The following is a 22,119-nucleotide window of genomic DNA, read 5'->3' on the forward strand; positions in this document are numbered from 1 at the left end:
CTGCACGCTGTAGCAGAGTGGGGCTCTAACACTGCTGTGCTCTGGGACTAGAATAGGATTCCCGCCTTCAGAACAGATTGTCAGAAACTCCTCTTCGAGGCCACAGTCGCAGCTGGAGGCACAGCTCAACTGACAGTGTGTTTGTCTAGTGTGGACTCCCTTCTTGGATCTTCACACCACAAAGGGGTTGAGATAGAGAGCTTTTTGCCAAGACTGCACTAGATGGCTATAGATCCCCACTTTCTCCAGCCTCAGGGCTTCAGAGCAGGGCTGGAGTTCTGAAGACTGTTCATAGCCAAGGCCTCATCACCAGCATTTAGAAACAGCCCAAAGTCCAAGGCAGGGTAGACTGGAGGAATGCTGGCACAGTCGTTCCCAAGGCTGCCTGCTCCCACCCAGCCCCTTTGCCACAGGGTTGCCACAGTTCTGCTGCAGCCCTGGGTGTTATCTCCCTGCTGAGTGAGAGGAAGATTCCCTCTGTCTCCCTTTGTTCTGACCACTTAGTCACTGCATTTCACCTTCCATAAACTGGTGGCAAGATGAACTCTTGTCTCCAGAACATTAAGCAAGGAGCGCTCCTGAGTCCTGTTGAACACTCAGAAATCATGGCATGTTTAGGACAGGAATCCACTCCCGCCCGGGCCTTCACTTCCCCCTGACTGCCTTTTGTTCCCTTGCAGATGATGATGCCTTCGAGCCTGCTGAGGCCAACCTGCCAACCCCAAGGGGTGTTGGCGTTGAAGGCTCATTGCCCAGGCACTTGGGCCAGCCGCCGCCCTCTGCAGAGACCTCCTCAGCAGATCTGGAAGACTCTACAGACAGTAGCAGTGCCCTGCTGGTGCCTCCTGATCCTGCCCAGAGTGGAAGCACTCCAGCTACAGAAGCACCCCCAGGGGGTGGGCACCTCCCCCGTGGGTCCCTCAATGCTGTGGTTTAGGTGGCTCAGCCCGTGGACCCTGTGGGCTAGGAGTGTATGCTTCTTGTTCAGAAGACACCTATCTCAGTGGGGGACCTGAAAGGGTCCTGTCACAGCCTGGACCTTCTCCACTGCCACATCCCCACCAGCAGGGGGTGTGTACATAATACTGACACCAGGTACTCCGAGAGGCCGAGTGCCCGTGCTGACTTACCTGGGGCTGTTGGTCTCTTTTTTAAACGGTAGAATGACACAGGTGTTGAAACTACATGTTTCCAAGAGAGCAGAGGCAGTGGGCTTCACTCACACCGAATGCATCTTTGGATGGGCTGGCTTACTGCACTCTCGGCCTTAGAAGCCAGTCATCGGCCAGTGTAGGCAGTAGTGGCTGCTTTGAGGCAGCAGAGCATCTGGACTGCTTCTGGAAAGCATTCGCAGCTGCTGCACTGGCTCTCTGGGAGCTTCCTGTCCGGGCCTAACTGCAGATTTCAAGGTGCCGATCCCTGGGAGGAAATTGCCCTTGCCACACCATTTCTAACTTCGCTTTGAGCCAGCACTGTGGCAGGAGGCCCTGCCCATTCCTTAGCACTCTTCCACGGTATACCTCTGCATGGCTCCCGGGAGTAGACTCTAGACCCTTGTGGAGGGTGGGGCATGCTGGCTTCTCTCTGCCACACTCGATCCCTGTGCTCTGCCTGCTGGTGAATGACCGCCGGGTCTAGCCATGCCCGCTCACCTTACCTGTGCCATAAAGGCTTGTTTGTTTGGGAAGAGAATGGTTCCAGTGGACACCCTGGGCTGTGTCATCCGAGTCCGCTTCACCCCATGAACACTGCTGGAGCCCAGCGTCTCCAGCCACATACATGCCTCCCGTCCTCCACAGCAGCGGTCCCTGGGAATTTTGCCCAAAGGACCCCGTTCCCAGCCCCAGCCCCAGCTCCATGCAGTGGTCTTGTCTCCTGACACAGGCCTTCGGCATTTCTAAGGTTTGGAGATTAAGCAAGTTTCTGTGCAATTTTTAGCACATTTGTATCTTTTCTATGTTGGACGTCTGGGTCTTTCTGTATCTGTGTGTGTGTGTGTGTCCTCATGTGGCCAAATGTTTGCAGGTGATAATGGTTCACAGGAGCTCAGGACAGAGGCCAATACCCCAAGAGCTATTTGCCCGTGGGCTGCTCTTGCGCCTTTGTCTGGGCTTCTTCTAGGCTGTGCTCGGTGGGGTTGACTCCTGTCCAGGTGAGAACAGGAGTGGAGGTGACTGGCCTCTGTTCTGCTGTGCTTGATCAGACGCACACAGCTCTAGGTGCAGCCTTACACTACTCAGAACCTGTTTCCCCTTCCCAGACGGAGCATCTTCAGACCAGATCCCCACGGCTCCCCCACGGGGGATCACACATCCGTGTGATGACTGCTCATGGACAGGCTGCCCTGAGTTTGAGCCCACAGACCAGCTACTGCAGACATCCCTCTGCAGAGGACTCTTGTCCCCGTACCCATTGCTGAGAGCAGCAGAAAGTTCATCATGCCTCCAGCAAGTACTAAGTGTTGGGCACTGGGCAGCCATGCTCCAGAACAACACATGAGAATTGTATTGGTGCCAGCCCACCCAAAAGAGCCCTAAGGACCACACACCAATGCCTCAGAAGACTGCAGACTGGAACTTATGTGGGGACCAAATGGCTGTTGGGATTGAGAGTAGGAGGCCCTGGTGACCTAAAGTGGACTGGTGCTGAGAAGTGACTTTAGGGTGACCTAAAGTGGACTGGTGCTGCAGAAGTAGGCCTGTCAGGACTGCAGTGTCTGTCCCCCGTGCCTTCAGGGTACATGGAAGGCCTCTGTTGGGGGCAGTTTAGACTATTGCTATTCCAGTTCCAAGCACTGGAGTCTGCCAGCTCTTACTGGTGAATAATCCACAACCCAGGATTTGCTGAGGTTTGTCTTTCCTTGCCCCTCCCATGGGCCCCAGAGGGACAGGCTCCTAGGAGCGCCTTCCCAGGACCGCCTTGCCACTCCTGAGGCCAGGTGCCCTCTGACCTGCCTGGAGGTGGAATTTGATACTGTACATTGTCTCAATGCCTGTTTTTACATATTCCTTTCATTAAAGGTTTTAGTTTGGGTGTATTTTTGGTCAGGTTGGCATTGATCCTTTCTTAAGATGCTGTGAGAACCATTTCATCCAATGCCAAATAAACTTGTGTTATGGAAAAAGCATAGTCAGTTTGTGCTGTGGCCCAGCCCCATCGACAGGGCTCTCCTAAGTTTTCAACCCTTATAGGCATCCAGTTGGCCTCAGACACCCTTAGGTAGAGGACTAGATGGCTGAGCTTGGAGCCTCTGTGCAGGGCACATGGCCAGGGGCCACACTACTCTGAAGTTTCACTACAGTCAGTGGTAGGGCTGGTATATCCCAGTTACTAGGGGCCAGTGTGAGGTGTGCTGAGCAGGGAGGACACAGGACTTCATCTCTGACCATTCAGGTGGCTGTAAGCAGCTCCTTCCAGCAGGAGGGTACACCCAGGGCTGGGCTGGGCGATGCCTTTACCTACAGGCTGGAAAGGCTTGAGTCCTCTGAGAAGATGCTTATCTGTAAAAGATTGGACGATCTAGTCTTTCCAGAAGTCCTGAGATGTTAAAGACTTTCACAGCCTATTGGCTTGGGCTGAGACCCCAAGAGGAAAGGAGATGAAGGGAAGGAGAGAGGCCTTTTCTGCCATGCTTTGGAGGAGAAGGGCTATAGTGACCATGTAAGATCTCGTGAGCAGCTGGGGCCTGTGGCCTCCACTACAGGTGGGTAGCCAAAGACGGTTGGCAGGGCTAATTAGAACAAGCCACTAAGTTTAGGGCGGAAGGAGATATGAAGATAATAAATTGGGAAGGGCATGCATTTCCAGGCAGGAGATATTTGTGCCCAGCAACTGCTTAGCAGACGAGATAACAAGGCCGGTGTCTTTTATCCGTGGATTCTAGAGTCTCAGGAATGGGCTGGTAATGCAGTCCCTCCTGGCGCACAGTGGGCAGAGAAGCCGGGTTAGGGCTGGTTTTGAGGATCCTGGAGCTGAGCAGGTGGGACATAAGGGAGCCAGGAGGGCCTGGCAGCGCAGCACCTTCAGAACCACACAATAGTTTAATGTTTATGGTGTTTGTTCCTAACCAGCCTAACCTCGTTCAGAAGGGGCAGTGACAACAGGCTGGCTGTCACAAAGACTGGCAAGGGGTTGGGTTAAGGGCCTGCTGAAGCCTTTGGTAGGAGCAGAGGCTTCGTTCTGGCCTCAGCACATCTGAAGTAGGGTGCCCGGGTCTCTGTCAACACTGCCCTTCCCTCCTCCCTTCAGGGGGGACCTCATCCTCCAGCAGTTGCTGTTGGCTTTTGCAGTGCTCAAGGAGACATGCTAAGCGAGTCCTCTTCCACTAAGCTATACCCCACCCCCCCTTGGGCTACGGGAGAGCTGCTGAGAGCTGAGAGCCTGAGAGGGGCAGCCCTCCAGGCCGCCCTCACCTGCTCAGACCCACAGACATGGTGCCCGTGTGCAGCACTGTCAGGTGATCACGTGACAAACCCGGAAGCCAAGGGTCACAGACACTTCCCTCTAGAGTGCCAGGGCTTGAGCCACTGTAGTATCCTCACCAGGGAGGGCCACAGCTTCTCCCAAGACCGTCTTAGTAGCGTAGTCCTCAGACAGGAGCATCAGTAGGAAGGCAGATGTGGGCCTGGACGTAGAACAGTGGTTGGTATTCTCAAGTTTGTAGCAAGACAAGAAACTGTGCCTCCTGTCCTAGCCTTGTAAGCCTTGGGCAGTAGGATCCAGTGTGCCCTCACCCCTTGAAGTAATTTCTTTGCCGGTGGCTTTGGCATGTCACTCCTGGTCTGTTACCTATTTTCACTGCTGTAAGAGTAATAACCAGATGCCCTTCAGGAGTGATGCCAACCGTCACACTGGCTGTAGCAGCTCTGAAGTTTAGGCTGCAGCCCACCTCCGTTCCTACTGGCTCTCCCTCAGCTCCGCCTACTCTAGCCCCACCTCAGCATGTCCACAAGACATACCCAGACCTCTAGTTCACCTACCAATGAATCCCAGAACAGCCTTCTAAGTAGCCTGCCTGTGCATCCTTGTCTACTTGGCACTTCTGCGGAGTCAGCCACTGCGGCATCATGTGGGCCCTGGACTTCCTGTTCTGCTTCCTCATACACCGGGCGGCACAGGTGGACTCCAGTGGTGAGCACCAGGGCTCTGCCTGTGACACCATCTACCCACTGGTTGTAGGGCAAGTTTGGGAGGAGACACATGGGCAAGGGAATAACCTCTACTAGCTCTCCTGGCTCCATTCCTGGACTAAGGCCAGGATGGAACTTTAAAGAACCACGCAGTGGTTCTCAGTCCCTGCCTCCTGTCCGCAGGTACCTGGTGCTACGACTCCCAAGACCCAAAGTGTGGTGAGAACAGTTGTAACAGGCTGTGTGGATCTGTCTCTGTCAGCTCCAAAGGACTGGACACCAGGCAGAGGCATGCTCTGATTCTGAGTGTCTGCTGTCAGGATCTGTGAGCCTATGGGTGTGGCTAGACCATGTGTGTGTTGGGATGGCCGCCAGCATGAGTATGCAGCTATGTCCCAGATCTGCTCTCTCTCTGGGCCAGTATGCTTGCAGACATGGAATAAGTCAGTCAGATGGGTGCTGCTGCTGCGGCCGGGTGTGTGGAGGGCAGAGGGAGGGGCACCTGGGCACCAGTGCGTGGGCTCCCTCCCCATTGCATGTCCAGACCTGCCTCCTCGACCCCTGCTGCAGACTCTGGTCCTTGTTTCCTCAGGCCCTGTCCACTGGAAGGAGCTAGCACCTGCCTGTGGGGGCCCAACCCAGTCCCCCATCAACATTGACCTTCGATTAGTCCAGCGGGACTACACTCTTAAGCCCTTCATCTTTCAAGGCTATGATTCAGCACCTCAAGATCCTTGGGTCCTGGAGAATGATGGCCACACAGGTCTGCATTCTAAGGTTAAGACTGCTACACAGAGGCAGGACTCCACACGGCCTCCAGGACTCTCCCATACCCCAGAGCTGAGACCAGCTTCTCTGCAGAGCTCACTACCCCCAACACACATGCACAGAGGGCCTAAGAGCTACACAGGCGGGATGCAGAGGAGTCCAAATCCCTGTGAACAAAGCAGAGGAGGCTCCACACACGGAGGGAGGTGGCAGGAGACCTCTCTAATTGAAGCCAGCCATGACCCCTGAGGACGGACAGTTCATGTCTAGATGCCAAGATGCTGGAAAGAAGTCAAGGGCCTCATAACCAAAGCTGCTAGCGACAGTGTTCTCCCTACACTGGAGAGTCCGCGGTGAGGAACGCTCCCCTGTGCTCTCTGTCCTCAGTGCTCCTGCGAGTAAATTCCTGTCAGCAGAACTGCCCAGCCATCCAAGGGGCTGGGCTCCCGGCGCCAGAATACCGGCTACTGCAGCTTCATTTCCACTGGGGCAGCCTAGGGCACAAAGGCTCTGAGCACAGCCTGGACGGAAAGCGCGGCTCAATGGAGGTAGGCTCAGGGTGGACCAGAAGGAAGACAGGCACAGGGCCCGGAGAGCAGCTGGCCAGCACCTTTGCTCTCACTCCCTAGATGCACATGGTCCACGTGAACACCAAGTACCAGAGCGTGGGGGATGCACGGAGCCGACCAGATGGGTTCGCTATACTGGCTGTGCTGTTGGTGGTGAGGAAGGGGCTGTGGTCCCGCGGACGGTTCCAGAAAGAGGGACTTGGAGTTGTGTGGAGGGACCAGGGATCTTCAGGTCTGAAAGGCTTAGGGAACTCAGAAGAGCTCACTGCCCCCCCCCACCCCCGAACACACACACACAAAGGAGGCTCTACACACGACAGAGGGGGGGCAGCAGGAGATCCCCTATAAATGGAGCTAGCTATGACCCCTGAGGACAGTCAGTTCATGTCTTTCCCAGACCCTCCAGCTGTGTTCTTCCCACTAGTGTCCCAGCGATTTTACCTTCACACACACACACACACACACACACACACACACACACACACACACACGTGGGGGGAGGTGGAGGTAGAGAGCATCAAAATGTCTCTTACAAAATTCTTTCACAGGAGGAGGACAGGGACAATACCAATTTCTCTGCCATTGTGTCTGGTCTGAAAAATTTATCTTCATCTGGTAATTTATCTTCATGTGGGCTGGAAGTCACGAGGGTGAGGGGAAGGGCGGGCAGGAGAGGTGAATTCCAGTTTCTCTTCCACCATCCAGGGGTATCTGTGAATCTGACGTCCACCTTTGCGCTGGCCTCTCTGCTGCCCAGCGCTGGAGGGCTCTTGCGATACTACCGATACTCTGGGTCTCTGACTACTCCGGGCTGCGAGCCAGCGGTGCTCTGGACTGTCTTTGAAAACCCTGTACCCATTGGGCATGCGCAGGTGGGAGCCACTGCCCTTCCGCCACGGCCAGTCTCAGTTGCTACCCCTGCCTTCTCCGCCTGCCCCCTTGCATCTTGACCCATCTTTGCCCACCCTCAGGTAGTCCAGTTCCAGGCGGTGCTCCAGACTGGACCACCAGGCTTGCACCCCAGACCACTCGCCGATAATTTCCGCCCCCAGCAGCCTCTTGGAGGGCGCAGGATATCAGCGTCTCCGGAAGCATCCATCCGATCATCAGCCCCTAGCCTGTCCTGCTTGCACCGGGCTCTTTTGTGCGTGGGAGTTGGCCTGAGGCTCTGGCAGGGTCCCTAGGATCCAGCAATGACTCCACAATAGTGCTTCCACAATAAACCATGCAGTGACCTTGGCCTAATGTTGCTGGGAAGGGTTGTGTGCCTAGTGGTCAAGGGGATGACAGGTAGAGAATCCTCCCTAACCTCACTGCAGCCTCAGTGTTCCTGTCCACAGAACCGAGAGGCTCCTGAGGGACTGTCCTCTTGCCCACCATAGCCATAGAAAGGTCATCCAAAACTGAGACCCACTCACATACCCACTGACAACGTTATTTGACTCTTCTGGTCAGAGGGAAGGGAGAAAGTCAGTATACTTTAGAAATGCCACCTATGCCAGAAACTGCATTTTATTATACAAACAATCTGGGTGACCAACGAAGGGAGTTACTGTGCCCGATTAAAATGACGACCCAGGTTGAAATTCTGAGGCCAGTCTTTGAGAAAACGCAGGCTCCAGCAGGAGACACCAGTTGGCTGGTTTTATGAGAGACAGCAGCGCTATGAAACCAGGCCTGCCGAATTATTACCCTGTGGAGTATTTTCTAAAGAGAAGCTGGTGTTGGGCTACTGTTGAGAGGCTAAGGGCAGAAGTGTTGTCCTTATCAGTGTCTGAGGCTGAGTTCAAGGGATAACAGGATACCACAGCAGAAGCGTGGCCCCCTTTACCAGGAGAGTGTCGGTGGCTAGGAAAGTGACCTCATGGAGGGGTACATTGAAGTGGCACTGCCCTCAGCTACCTTAGCTCCCTAAAGTCTGTTACACAGTGCAGAGGTGACACTATTCTACTGCTCTCTAGGACTTTAAAGAAAAGGCAAGCATTCGCCTCCAGGCTGCAGCTCCCTCTTCGGCTCTGCCAGCTGCTCCTCAGACAGTGCCACTCTGGTCCAGGTTCTTCCCCAGCTTCAAGGCCAAAAGGGGCTCTAAGCCCAGAGTCAGTCCAGGGCAGCCATCAACCACACCGCAAAACCATCTACACAGCCTCTGCTGCCCACCCTCTAAACAATGCAAAGTCAGCGGGCGGCATCTGAGGAGTCTGTAGAAGCATCGCGCAGCGGCCGATTTGCCCCCTTCTGGGGACCCCTGAGCCCCTCAATCGCCGCCGCCGCCTTGCGCAGCCGCTGGAGGCACTGGAGTTTTCTTGTGGCTCTTGCGGGCCACGGCTCGGTTCGCCAGGCCGTCCGCGGGGGCGTCCGGGCCGTTCTCCGCGGCCCTGGAGGATGAAACCAACGCGTTCACGGTGCCGAGCGCCCGCAGCAGGGCGGGGCCGCGGGGCTCGCGGCGGGCAGGCGGCGGCGGCGGCGGCGGCGGCAGCAGGGCGCGCAAGGCGTCCAGCTCGCTCCGCAGCTCCGCACGCAGCGCCTCGAGCCCCGCGCCCAGCTCGGCGCGCACGGCCGCCAGCCCCTCCTGCAGCCGCCGCTCGCTCACCTCCAGGACGCCCGCCGGGTAGGTGGCGCCGCCGCGCGGCTCCCCGCACACCGAGCACACCGAGCCGCCGCTGCGCGCGTCGCTCCTCTCGCCGGCCCCCGCCGCCCCGGCTCGCGCGCCCGCGCGCTCCACCACCCGCAGCAGTCGCGGCGCCTCGGCTCGCGCCGCCGCCTCCGCCCGCAGCTGGCCACGCAGGCGAGCGAGGCGGCCCGGGGCGCGGGCATCTTCCGGAACCGACCCGTTGGGCTGCGAGCTCGGGTCCAGCCGGCGGCCCACGCCACGCCTCAGCGCCTCTCTAACGCCGTAAGCGCCGCGCGCCTGAGTCCACGCGCGCCCGGGCTCTGCCGCCATGCGCTGCCGTCTGCGCCGCTCTCCGCCAGCCCAATGGAGAGGGCCAAGGCCCCAGCCTGCAGCCTAGCGACCGCTGGGCCCGGGGGAACGCGTCCGGGGACGTCTGTGGGAACGACCAGGCCTGGGGGAACCCCTGTAGGGCCAATTCCTGAGTGGCTGGGGCTCCGGGGAGGCTGCGGGTATGGGGGAGGGCTGTGCCCCTAGGCAGGGGCATTTGAAGCCTGGCCGTAGGGACCATGTTGTCGGATGAGACTTAGGTTGGCGTCTAGGCAGCGGCAATAGCACGTGGCTCAATGGCTGCTAAAGCCAATCAAAGCCCACCTCGCAATCTTTTTCACGCAGTCCTGGCCACGGCAACCCAAGCCACTCCAGCCTCCCGGTCTCCTGTCTCCTGTCTCTCACATAGCACACTCAGCCACGAGAATTCAGCTTTCTCACTGGCATCCCCAGCTCAGAGCTCTCGCCCCTCTACCCAGCTTTCTGAGGGGCTTAGAGACTGCGGAGCCCCAACCACCTCATCCTGCCTGCTGCTCATCTCCTGTTTAACCCTTCTGACACGCCCTAGCTGCCCTGTTTACCTATGTAGGCTCCATGCCGCCCCTCTGCTGACAGTGTCTGCTTTTCCCACGGGGACCCTGAACCTTCCTTGCCCACCTAATCTCACAAGCAAAGGGAGCCTCAAGCAAAGTTAACTTTGCATTGTTTCTTAAACGGGTCGCATGTAGCCAGAGCGGGTCATGACCATACTCCTGGTGGAGCCAGGCCTGACTCGGAATTCCTGGGCCTCCTGCTCTGCCTCCCTAGTGCTGGGATTACAGGTGTGTCAGCATGCCCAGTTAATGCAGTCAGACTGGAGATTAAGCCCGGGAATCATTCCTGCTGAGGAAGCACTCCACTAACTGAGACACATCCCCAGCTGGCTTTGGTTTAGTTTAGGGGTGATTTTTTTTTTTAGAACTTTTTATTTTATGCACATGAGTGTTTTGCTTGCATGTGTGCCGGGTACCACAGGCATGCTTGGTGCCGGAGCTGGTGGTGAGCCTCCTTGTGAATGCTGGGAAGCAAACTCAGCTCTTTCGCACGTGACTTTCACCAGTGAGCCAGTTCTCCGATGCATGTCTGCTTAGTTTTGACACAAGGCTTTGCTGTGTGGCCCAGGCTAGTCTTGAACTCCTGTACTCAAATGGTTTCTCCTGCCTCAGCCTCACCATAGCCAGGACTGTTGGCTCAGAGCATTGCATCTGGTGCAGAGCGATTGTCAGTGACTCTCTGCCCGTCCACAGTGAGGTCCTGACTCATCCATGGCTGGCTCATCTGCGTCGAGCCCTGCACAGGGCTGGGTCCATTGCTAAATGTACTGATGTTTGGGGAAGGAATAATAAGGGATATGGGCGAGGGGGTCCGGATGCCCAGGATGCCCAGGCAGGGCTAAGCACGGAGCCCGGCGAGCACCCCACTCACCCGCCAGGCTCCTTAAGGCCATGGCTGCCCGGCTACCTGTTCATCTCCCGCACTGTCCTTCCTCCCTTCACTTTCTGTGGAACCTGGTTCTTCCCCAGCCCTGTACAGCCTGCGCTGTGCGTGTGCGTGGTACAGTGGGTTCTACACCCCTCCCCTCCAGAGGGCAGAGCTTGTGTTCTCATTGCCCCTGGGGCGTTGTTAGCACTCTGGGTGCTCAGTGCCCTGGGGCCTCTGAAGAAAATTGTTAGGCGGGAGTGCGCAGCGGGGAGCCAGCAGTGCTGGGAGGGGAGGCTGGCTCTGTGTGCCCAGTGCAGAGGCTAGCCTCGGCATCCCTGTAACTGCATGTGTGCGTATGTGCGGGGCCTGGGGGAGGTGCCGGCTGTTTGTGGCAGCCTGGTGGGGGACCACCTGCCTCCCTTCTAGTTCATTCACCCTGGCTCATGTAGGTAAAGCCAGGAGATGAGGAGGTGACACTCAGCGGCTTGGGTGTCCCCTGTTCTTGGTGACTTGCCTGTTCCCCTGGGACCTCCTGTATTGGCCCAGATGAATTCTAGAGCTCATTAACCAAGCCTCTCTCCAAACCCCTGCTGCTGGTTGCAAAGCCCTGAGTCTGCAGGCAGCTTTCCAGGCTGTGGTAGAGGGCGCTCCCTTCTGAGCCAAGTCTGCACCCAGGAAGCCTATCAAGCTGGGGGGCGGCAGAGGCGCAGAGCTTGCAGGCGGTAGAGGACACCCATTACTCTGTGCAGAGAAGTGGGTGTTCTCAGTGTTTTTACACTTGATGTGTATGAGCATGCTGAGCCACAAACTAAGCCTCTACACAGGTCCACATGGTTCCTTGTTAGGACTGCAGGTAAGGGGTCTGATGCTTGTGGCAGAGGTCCTGCAGGAAGGCTGGGAGAGTGAGGTGGGGGAAGGCACAGGGGACCCCAGGGGTCCAGAGCAGGGCTGCAGAGCTGAGAGCTGAGAGGCACCTGTGTGTGTGCACGTGCGCACACAAATACAAACGCACACTTACTCACACACCATGCCCAGCTGCTAAGCTCAAGGAGAAGTCAAGAGATGGGAGGGCCCTGGGCTGTTGGGCTTGTCTCACAGGAACAAGACCCTGGCATCTTGCCCCTGCATGGGGGTGGGGTGGGGTGGTAAGGCTGTGGGGAGTCGGGCCCAGGTCTGATGGGCGGAGGCAGGACTGGAGCAGATGCTGAGGTCTGGAGGCAGAAGCTGTGGTGGGAGAGCACACAGCCCTCACCCAGATGGTTACTCGGACAGATGCTCCCTCAGGAAGATGGCTAAAGCAGGGCAGAGCTGGAGGCTGAGAACAGGCCTCTGCTTCCTCCTGGGAGCATCTCAGAGCCAGCCAGCCCTGTGGCTCCCTGCACAGAGGGGCTGACTAGAGCAGGGCTACGCCGGACGGACACTGTGGCACAGAGAGCCTGGCTGCAAGGTTGTCCCCGGCTGGCCCCTGCTCTAGCCTGTGCATCCAGGTGGGACCTCCCGAGAGGGCAGTCAGTGACCAGACCACTCATTAACTCATGGACGAGGCCAGTGGGGGTGGAACGCCTGGAGCTCCAAGCAGGGATGGAGATGGGGCAGCCTCCTCGAGGGACTTAAATGTCGTCACTACTGCCACTATTACGCACTTGGTATTACGCTTTGGCAGTCACCAAGATAGGATTTATTTCCCGGAGCCAGAGGGCATTGGGAACCAGGAGAGCACTCAGCCATGTTGGAGGGTATAGTGGAGGGTGGAGCACTCGCTCACATCCCTGTGGGGAGAGGGAGTCAGTGCTCAAGTGCTCCAGACCCCCCCGCTCCGAGATCTGGAACTGTGTCTTCTTCAGGAGTCCTGCCAAGTTCAAGCTGTCTTAGTTCTTGGTGAAGTTGCCAGCAGCGCAGAGGCCTTGAGGCTGCTCGGCTAGCTTTTTGAGCCGTCTGTGCAGCTCCGAGGCCCTGGCTTTGCCTCTTGAATGTGACGGAGTGAGGAGAGCTGGAAGGATCTGGAAGGGCCTGTCTCAGGGGCCCAGCTCATCCATAGAGCTCGGTGGCCCTGTCACCAAGAGTTCCTAGGGTAAAGGACCTTGGCAGTCCTACCAAGCACATTCTCAACAGACAAAATGACAAGTAGTATTGAAAAGCAAAGACAGGTGGGGGGCAGGGGGAGATGCTGGAGAGATGGCTCAGTGGTTAAGAGCTCTGACTGCTCTTACGAAGGTCCTGAGTTCAAATTCTAGCAACCACATGGTGACTCACAACCATCCGTAGCAAGATCTGACACCCTCTTCTGGAGTGTCTGAAGACAGCTACAGTGTAATTACATATAATAAAACTTTAAAAATAAAATAAAAACATAGGAGATAGATCTGTGGTGACACTGGGAAGAGGAACAAGGGTCCCCGGGCTCTAGAAGGCTTAGGTTTAGTGGAGAGCAGGAAGGACAAACAGCTCCGCCATCCCGGACAGTGGTCCTTCCCGGTCGAGTTGTGGCTGTTTCTGTTCTAATCTGCCCTGCAAGGCCACCTAACAAGCTCCCAGCACTTGTGAATTCTCCCTCTGGGAGACACGCGCCCCTCTGGCTGACGTGCCAGGCTTTCCTTACTCCAACATTCAATTTCTGGGAAAATTCTAATCCCTTAAGTGCTCAAACGGTCTGATAGCCAAGTACGAACACCTCTCCTGAGAGCATCTGAGCTCCTGCGAGGTAGTCATACTTCCTATGGCCTGGCCTTAGCTTCCCTCCTGTCAGAGTTCCGTGAGAGAAAAAGTGGCAAGATGGAAACGTGTGTTTGTACTCACACAGAATCGCAAACTTCTGGATCTTGGACTTGGGGAATCTGTCTCCAAACTGAGTAGGAGAGAACAGGGCGGGGGGGGGGGGTGGGGGGTGGAAAGGGGAGTGGGGCTGCGTGTCGGTCCATGGCTTCCTTCCACGGGGGCTGAACTTGGGCATATCTTGCCCTGGACACCCCTGGGCACTGGCCACAGAGAGGTTTTCTGGGAACTGTACTGAGGCAGGTGACTCTGCAGGGGGCACACTCAGTAATGACCTTGTCTGACCTCCTAATGAGCTCATTACCTGGTAATGACTCTGTTTGCTGGGTCTTGGCGTCAGCAGCCTCTCAGCCCGGTAATGTCCAGCCTGAGGTGGCTCTGACCAGTCTATGCCTTGGGCCCTAGGCCCTGTCTGGGGGAGAGATGGAAATGAACCCACCAGCCTGTGTGCCTCAGCTCCTACTGACTGCCCCTCTTGAATGAACAGCCTGGGTGGAAAAGGTCTTGTTCAAGTTCTGCTCCATCTTATTTCAGACAGTGGTAAAAAGCCTTTGCCCATCCAGACTTTACTAAAGTTCCCTAGGACCTTCTGGCTTCTAGTTTCTCAGCCTAACTCTTGACTCATGCCTGAAATCCCAGTGTTTGGGAAGCAGAAACTGAAGAATTGCTGTGGGTTCTAGACCAGTCTGTGCTATATAGTGAGTCCCAGGGACAGTCTGGGCTAAAGAGACCCTGTCTCTGAAAACACAAACCAATCAGGAATTCTGCTAAGTCAGTTTCGCACGGGCCAATATCTCCCCACTTCAGCCTCTGTTGTGTCCCAGACAATCTGGTGGCTGCATTTTCAACACGAACCCCTGCCCTCACCTGTTTCCCATTTGAAACGTCTCATCATGGTCCCACCCTGCTACTCAGCTACGAATTCCCATTGTCATTCTGTGTTCAGAGACAAATCCTATCTCTTCCCCCCACAGCAGAATCTACACACCACAGAGTAGGTAGCTCTACCCAGATAGGCCCTACAGAACTACATACAGTATGTGGATACAATATTTGTTTCTTTGGCTTTAGTTTTTGGGTTTGTTTTTCAAGTCAGGATATCTGAGTATCCCTGAATGCCCTGGAACTCAATCTGTAGACCAGGCTGGCCTTGAACGCACAGAGATACGCTCACCTCTGCCTCCCAAGTGCTGGGATTAAAGGCATATGCCACCACCGTCCGGCTGCAGCTGAATCATTCTGAATGTAGCCATGGACACGAAAGAGAGCCAACGTGTAGGCCTGCTGTGGCAGGGCAGAGAGTGGCTGCTAGTCACCTGGGAGGGGTGTGTCCAGTTGTCTGGCAGTCTTTCTTTCAAAGTCTCTCTTCCCCTGTCTGCTGAACTGTCTCTGTCATGGTCATCTTCCAGACTGTGGGAGGAATCTTTTTCATTGTTCCTAGAGAAGGAAGACGGGGAGGAGAAGCCTCCTGAGGCCCTGGCCTGCCACTGCTGTGGGGCACCCTCTGCTGCTCCCATTCCAGCAGGTACCTGTCCCGTGTCTGCAATACCGTGTCACATACACCATCCCCTGCTCAGTGCCTGGCCCGTGTCTGGAATACCATGTCACATATACTGTCCCCTGCTCAGTACCTGTTCCGTGTCTGCAATACCATGTCACGTGCACTGTCACCTGCTCAGTACCTGTCCCGTGTCTGCAATACCATGTCACATATACTGTCCCCTGCTCAGTGCCTATCCCGTGTCTGCAATACCATGTCACATACACCGGCCCCTGCTCAGTGCCTGTCCCGTGTCTGCAATACCATGTCACGTACACCGTCCCCTGCTCAGTGCCTGTCCTCTGTCTGCAATACCATGTCACGTACACCGTCCCCTGCTCAGTGCCTGTCCCATGTCTGCAAAACCATGTCACGTACACCGTCCCCTGCTCAGTGCCTGTCCCGTGTCTGCAATACCATGTCACGTACACCGTCCCCTGCTCAGTGCCTGTCCCGTGTCTGCAATACCATGTCACGTACACTGTCCCCTGCTCAGTGCCTGGCCCGTGTCAGCAATACCATGTCACGTACACTGTCCCCTGCTCAGTGCCTGTCCCATGTCTGCAATACCATGTCACGTACACCGTCCCCTGCTCAGTACCTGTGCCGTGTCTGCAATACCATGTCACGTACACCGTCCCCTGCTCAGTGCCTGTCCTGTGTCTGCAATACCATGTCACATACACCATCCCCTGCTCAGTACCTGTCCCGTGTCAGGAATACCATGTCACATACACTGTCCCCTGCTCAGTGCCTGTCCCGTGTCTGCAATACCATGTCACATACACCGTCCCCTGCTCAGTGCCTGTCCCGTGTCTGCAATACCATGTCACATACACTGTCCCCTGCTCAGTGCCTGTCCCGTGTCTGCAATACCATGTCACGTACACTGTCCCCTGCTCAGTGCCTGTCCTGTGTCTGCAATACCATGTCACATACACCGTCCCCTGCTCGGTGCCTGTCCTGTGTCTGCAATACCATGTCACATACACCGTCCCCTGCTCAGTACCTGTCCCGTGTCTGCAATACCATGCCACGTACACTGTCCCCTGCTCAGTGCCTGTCCCATGTCTGCAATACCATCTCATGTACACTGTCCCCTGCTCAGTGCCTGTCCCGTGTCTGCAATACCGTGTCACATACACTGTCCCCTGCTCAGTGCCTGTCCTGTGTCTGCAATACCGTGTCACATACACCGTCCCCTGCTCAGTGCCTGGCCCGTGTCTGCAATACCATGTCACATACACCGTCCCCTGCTCAGTACCTGTCCCGTGTCTGCAATACCATGTCACATATACTGTCCCCTGCTCAGTACCTGTCCCGTGTCTGCAATACCATGTCACGTACTCTGTCCCCTGCTCAGTACCTGTCCTGTGTCTGCAATACCATGTCACATACACTATCCCCTGCTCAGTGCCTGGCCCGTGTCTGCAATACCATGTCACATACACTGTCCCCTGCTCAGTACCTGTCCCGTGTCTGCAATACCATGTCACACATACTGTCCCCTGCTCAGTACCTGTCCCATGTCTGCAATACCATGTCACGTACACTGTCCCCTGCTCAGTGCCTGTCCCGTGTCTGCAATACCATGTCACATACACCGTCCCCTGCTCAGTACCTGTCCCGTGTCTGCAATACCGTGTCACATATACTGTCCCCTGCTCAGTGCCTGTCCTGTGTCTGCAATACCATGTCACATACACTGTCCCCTGCTCAGTGACTGTCCTGTGTCTGCAATACCATGTCACATATACTGTCCCCTGCTCAGTGCCTGTCCTGTGTCTGCAATACCATGTCACATACACCGTCCCCTCCTCAGTGCCTGTCCCGTGTCTGCAATACCATGTCACGTACACTGTCCCCTGCTCAGTACCTGTCCTGTGTCTGCAATACCATGTCACGTACACCGTCCCCTGCTCAGTGCCTGTCCCATGTCTGCAATACCATGTCACGTACACTGTCCCCTGCTCAGTGCCTGTCCTGTGTCTGCAATACCATGTCACATACACTGTCCCCTGCTCAGTACCTGTCCCGTGTCTGCAATACCATGTCACACATACTGTCCCCTGCTCAGTACCTGTCCCATGTCTGCAATACCATGTCACGTACACTGTCCCCTGCTCAGTGCCTGTCCCGTGTCTGCAATACCATGTCACATACACCGTCCGCTGCTCAGTACCTGTCCCGTGTCTGCAATACCGTGTCACATATACTGTCCCCTGCTCAGTGCCTGTCCTGTGTCTGCAATACCATGTCACGTACACTGTCCCCTGCTCAGTGCCTGTCCTGTGTCTGCAATACCATGTCACATACACTGTCCCCTGCTCAGTGACTGTCCTGTGTCTGCAATACCATGTCACATATACTGTCCCCTGCTCAGTGCCTGTCCTGTGTCTGCAATACCATGTCACGTACACCGTCCCCTGCTCAGTGCCTGTCCTGTGTCTGCAATACCATGTCACATACACTGTCCCCTGCTCAGTACCTGTCCTGTGTCTGCAATACCATGTCACGTACACTGTCCCCTGCTCAGTGCCTGTCCAGTGTCTGCAATGCCATGTCACATACACTGTCCCCTGCTCAGTGCCTGGCCCGTGTCTGCAATACCATGTCACGTACACTGTCCCCTGCTCAGTGCCTGGCCCGTGTCTGCAATACCATGTCACATACACTGTCCCCTGCTCAGTACCTGTCCCGTGTCTGCAATACCATGTCACATATACTGTCCCCTGCTCACTACCTGTCCCATGTCTGCAGTACCATGTCACGTACACCGTCCCCTGCTCAGTACCTGTCCCGGGTCTGCAATACCATGTCACATACACCGTCCCCTGCTCAGTACCTGTCCCGTGTCTGGAATACCATGTCACATACACTGTCCCCTGCTCAGTGCCTGTCCTGTGTCTGCAATACCATGTCACATACACCGTCCCCTGCTCAGTACCTGTCCCGTGTCCGCAATACCATGTCACATACACTGTCCCCTGCTCAGTGCCTGGCCCGTGTCTGCAATACCATGTCATGTACACCGTCCCCTGCTCAGTACCTGTCCCGTGTCTGCAATACCATGTCACACATACTGTCCCCTGCTCAGTACCGGTCCCATGTCTGCAATACCATGTCACGTACACTGTCCCCTGCTCAGTGCCTGTCCCGTGTCTGCAATACCATGTCACATACACTGTCCCCTGCTCAGTGCCTGTCCCATGTCTGCAGTACCATGTCACGTACACCGTCCCCTGTTCAGTGCCTGGCCCGTGTCTGCAATACCATGTCACGTACACCGTCCCCTGCTCAGTACCTGTCCTGTGTCTGGAATACCATGTCACATACACTGTCCCCTGCTCAGTACCTGTCCTGTGTCTGCAATACCATGTCACATACACCGTCCCCTGCTCAGTGCCTGGCCCGTGTCTGCAATACCATGTCACGTACACCGTCCCCTGCTCAGTACCTGTCCCGTGTCTGCAATACCATGTCACACATACTGTCCCCTGCTCAGTACCTGTCCCGTGTCTGCAATACCATGTCACATACACCGTCCCCTGCTCAGTGCCTGTCCCGTGTCTGCAATACCATGTCACGTACACTGTCCCCTGCTCAGTACCTGTCCCGTGTCTGCAATACCATGTCACGTACACTGTCCCCTGCTCAGTGCCTGGCCCGTGTCTGCAATACCATGTCACGTACACCGTCCCCTGCTCAGTGCCTGGCCCGTGTCTGCAATACCATGTCACATACACCGTCCCCTGCTCAGTACCTGTCCCGTGTCTGGAATACCATGTCACATACACTGTCCCCTGCTCAGTGCCTGTCCTGTGTCTGCAATACCATGTCACGTACACCGTCCCCTGCTCAGTACCTGTCCCGTGTCTGCAATACCATGTCACATACACTGTCCCCTGCTCAGTGCCTGGCCCGTGTCTGCAATACCATGTCATGTACACCGTCCCCTGCTCAGTACCTGTCCCGTGTCTGCAATACCATGTCACACATACTGTCCCCTGCTCAGTGCCTGGCCCGTGTCTGCAATACCATGTCACGTACACCGTCCCCTGCTCAGTGCCTGGCCCGTGTCTGCAATACCATGTCACGTACACTGTCCCCTGCTCAGTACCTGTCCCGTGTCTGCAATACCATGTCACGTACACTGTCCCCTGCTCTGTGCCTGGCCCGTGTCTGCAATACCATGTCACGTACACTGTCCCCTGCTCAGTGCCTGGCCCGTGTCTGCAATACCATGTCACATACACTGTCCCCTGCTCAGTACCTGTCCCGTGTCTGCAATACCATGTCACGTACACTGTCCCCTGCTCAGTGCCTGGCCCGTGTCTGCAATACCATGTCACATACACCGTCCCCTGCTCAGTGCCTGGCCTGTGTCTGCAATACCATGTCACATACACCGTCCCCTGCTCAGTGCCTGGCCCGTGTCTGCAATACCATGTCACGTACACCGTCCCCTGCTCAGTGCCTGGCCTGTGTCTGCAATACCATGTCACATACACCGTCCCCTGCTCAGTGCCTGGCCCGTGTCTGCAATACCATGTCACGTACACCGTCCCCTGCTCAGTACCTGTCCCGTGTCTGGAATACCATGTCATATACACTGTCCCCTGCTCAGTACCTGTCCTGTGTCTGCAATACCATGTCACATACACCGTCCCCTGCTCAGTGCCTGGCCCGTGTCTGCAATACCATGTCACGTACACCGTCCCCTGCTCAGTACCTGTCCCGTGTCTGCAATACCATGTCACACATACTGTCCCCTGCTCAGTACCTGTCCCATGTCTGCAATACCATGTCACGTACACTGTCCCCTGCTCAGTGCCTGTCCCGTGTCTGCAATACCATGTCACATACACCGTCCCCTGCTCAGTGCCTGGCCCGTGTCTGCAATACCATGTCACATACACCGTCCCCTGCTCAGTGCCTGGCCCGTGTCTGCAATACCATGTCACATACACCGTCCCCTGCTCAGTGCCTGTCCCGTGTCTGCAATATCATGTCAAGTACACCGTCCCCTGCTCAGTGCCTGTCCTGTGTCTGCAATACCATGTCACGTACACCGTCCCCTGCTTAGTGCCTGGCCCATGTCTGGAATACCATGTCACAAATACTGTCCCCTGCTCAGTACCTGTCCCATGTCTGCAATACCATGTCACGTACACTGTCCCCTGCTCAGTACCTGTCCTGTGTCTCCAATACCATGTCACGTACACTGTCCCTTGCTCAGTGCCTGTCCTGTGTCTGCAATATCATGTCACGTACACCGTCCCCTGCTCAGTGCCTGTCCCGTGTCTGCAATACCATGTCACGTACACCGTCCCCTGCTCAGTGCCTGTCCTGTGTCTGCAATACCATGTCACGTACACCGTCCCCTGCTCAGTGCCTGGCCTGTGTCTGGAATACGATGTCACATACACTGTCCCCTGCTCAGTACCTGTCCCGTGTCTGCAATACCATGTCACGTACACTGTCCCCTGCTCAGTACCTGTCCTGTGTCTGCAATACCATGTCACGTACACCGTCCCCTGCTCAGTGCCTGGCCTGTGTCTGCAATACCATGTCACATACACTGTCCCCTGCTCAGTGCCTGGCCTGTGTCTGCAATACCATGTCACATACACCGTCCCCTGCTCAGTGCCTGGCCTGTGTCTGGAATACCATGTCAGGTACACTCTCCCCTGCTCAGTGCCTGTGAGGAGTCCCTGCTCAGCCTCAGGACAGGTTGCACGCCCCTGCTACAGCAGCCTTCCCTGCCCTTGTCCTCCCTTTTACAAGCCGTCCTTCTCTTTTGGTTTGGGCCTACTTCTCTTTGTGACCCCTCCTGTCCTATTTGCGTTTTGACTGACGTCTACCTACACTTTCAGACTCTTAGAGAAACACCCACATGTAGTAGAAACATCATAAATGTTGAGCCAGCAAGGGGGAAGGGCAGCAGGGTGAGATAGAAACGCGTGTTTGTGCTCACACAGAATCGCAAACTTCTGGATCTTGGACTTGGGGAATCTGTTTCCAAACTGAGGGGTTGGGGGCCTGCGTGTCATTGTACGGTCCATGGCTCCCTTCCACGGGGGCTGAACTTGGGCATATCTTGCCCTGGACACCCCTGGGCACTGGCCACAGAGAGGTTTTCTGGGAACTGTACTGAGGCAGGTGACTCTGCAGGGGGCAGATTCATTACTCAGTAATGACCTTGTCTGACCTCCTAATGAGCTCATTACCTGGTAATGACTTTGCTGGGTCCTGGTGTCAGCTGGGGAGATAGTGTAGTTGGTAAAACACAAGGACCCAAGTTCAAAGTCAGGAAAGCCAGGCATGGTAGAGCACACCTGTAACCCCAGTACATGTCACTCCAGAGATGGTGGCAGAGACAAGAGAAACCCCAAAAACTCATTGGCCAGCTAGCCTGGCCATGAAACCTCAAAATAGGAGGCAAGAAACCCCACCCAGACTGTACTCTGAACCTACAGTCACACATAGAAGCAGACACACACACATACAAACAAACTCAGGAACATATACACACAAACACACAAAGGAACATGTACAGACACACACAGGAACATGTACACACCCACAAACACACACAATACCCACAAACACAGGAACATACACACAAACTACAGGAACATGTATACACATTCGCACAAGAGTATATACACACTGATAAATATACACACACATGCACTCACACGTAGGAACATGTGCACAAACACAGGAACATGCATATACACACACAGAAACATACACACACACACACACACACACACACACACACAATACAATAAATAAATTCATGTTCCTTATCAATTAAGTGTGAGCCCAGGGCTTGGCATTAGTAAATGTTTGGGCCTCTGTACCCAGCAGGGCCAGGAGCTGGTGCTGGCTCCAGTCAGAGGCCAGGGCATCCGCTCTTGTCTCCTTCTGCGGAGA

The 22,119-nt window shown here is 55.7% G+C and overlaps 3 protein-coding genes across 6 annotated transcripts in view; 2 read left to right on the forward strand and 1 right to left on the reverse strand.

Annotated features, from left to right (window-relative positions):
• Window positions 1-3,037, forward strand: part of Dgcr2 (DiGeorge syndrome critical region gene 2) — a 54,305-nt gene extending 51,268 nt beyond the window's left edge. For all 3 annotated transcript variants that reach the window (XM_052157978.1, XM_052157979.1, XM_052157980.1), the window contains one exon: window positions 681-3,037. In XM_052157978.1, the coding sequence (XP_052013938.1) occupies window positions 681-937 (257 nt within the window). In that variant the 3' untranslated portion in view covers window positions 938-3,037. The remainder of the gene's footprint in view (window positions 1-680) is intronic.
• An 83-nt stretch (window positions 3,038-3,120) lies between these two features.
• LOC127665553 (carbonic anhydrase 15) lies at window positions 3,121-7,695 on the forward strand. 2 transcript variants are annotated; one of them, XM_052157982.1, is made up of 8 exons: window positions 3,121-5,130; window positions 5,313-5,348; window positions 5,722-5,892; window positions 6,285-6,445; window positions 6,527-6,619; window positions 7,015-7,081; window positions 7,172-7,338; window positions 7,438-7,695. In XM_052157982.1, the coding sequence occupies exons 1-8, from the start codon at window positions 5,067-5,069 to the stop codon at window positions 7,648-7,650; spliced, it is 972 nt and encodes a 323-aa protein (XP_052013942.1). In that variant the 5' UTR covers window positions 3,121-5,066; the 3' UTR covers window positions 7,651-7,695. The 2 variants fall into 2 exon arrangements, with proteins under 2 accessions (XP_052013942.1, XP_052013941.1); XM_052157981.1 differs by having other exon boundaries at window positions 3,121-5,892.
• A 1,025-nt stretch (window positions 7,696-8,720) lies between these two features.
• Fam246a (family with sequence similarity 246 member A) lies at window positions 8,721-9,407 on the reverse strand. Its single transcript, XM_052158162.1, has one exon. It carries the CDS (start codon window positions 9,405-9,407, stop codon window positions 8,721-8,723), a length of 687 nt encoding a protein of 228 aa, XP_052014122.1.
• Window positions 9,408-22,119: the final 12,712 nt, after the last annotated feature.

This window comes from Apodemus sylvaticus, chromosome 15, assembly GCF_947179515.1.
Source record: "Apodemus sylvaticus chromosome 15, mApoSyl1.1, whole genome shotgun sequence".
Taxonomy (NCBI): Eukaryota; Metazoa; Chordata; class Mammalia; order Rodentia; family Muridae; genus Apodemus; species Apodemus sylvaticus.

Bases quoted from the DNA above. Each gene is read 5' to 3' on its own strand.
- LOC127665553 (XM_052157981.1), top strand. From the start codon at position 5,463: ATGGGTGTGGCTAGACCATGTGTGTGTTGGGATGGCCGCCAGCATGAG. The intron at 5,893-6,284 runs GTCTGCATTCTA...CTCTGTCCTCAG, and splicing joins GGAGAATGATGGCCACACAG to TGCTCCTGCGAGTAAATTCC. The intron at 6,620-7,014 runs GTGAGGAAGGGG...ATTCTTTCACAG, and splicing joins TACTGGCTGTGCTGTTGGTG to GAGGAGGACAGGGACAATAC.
- Fam246a (XM_052158162.1), bottom strand. From the start codon at position 9,407: ATGGCGGCAGAGCCCGGGCGCGCGTGGACTCAGGCGCGCGGCGCTTAC.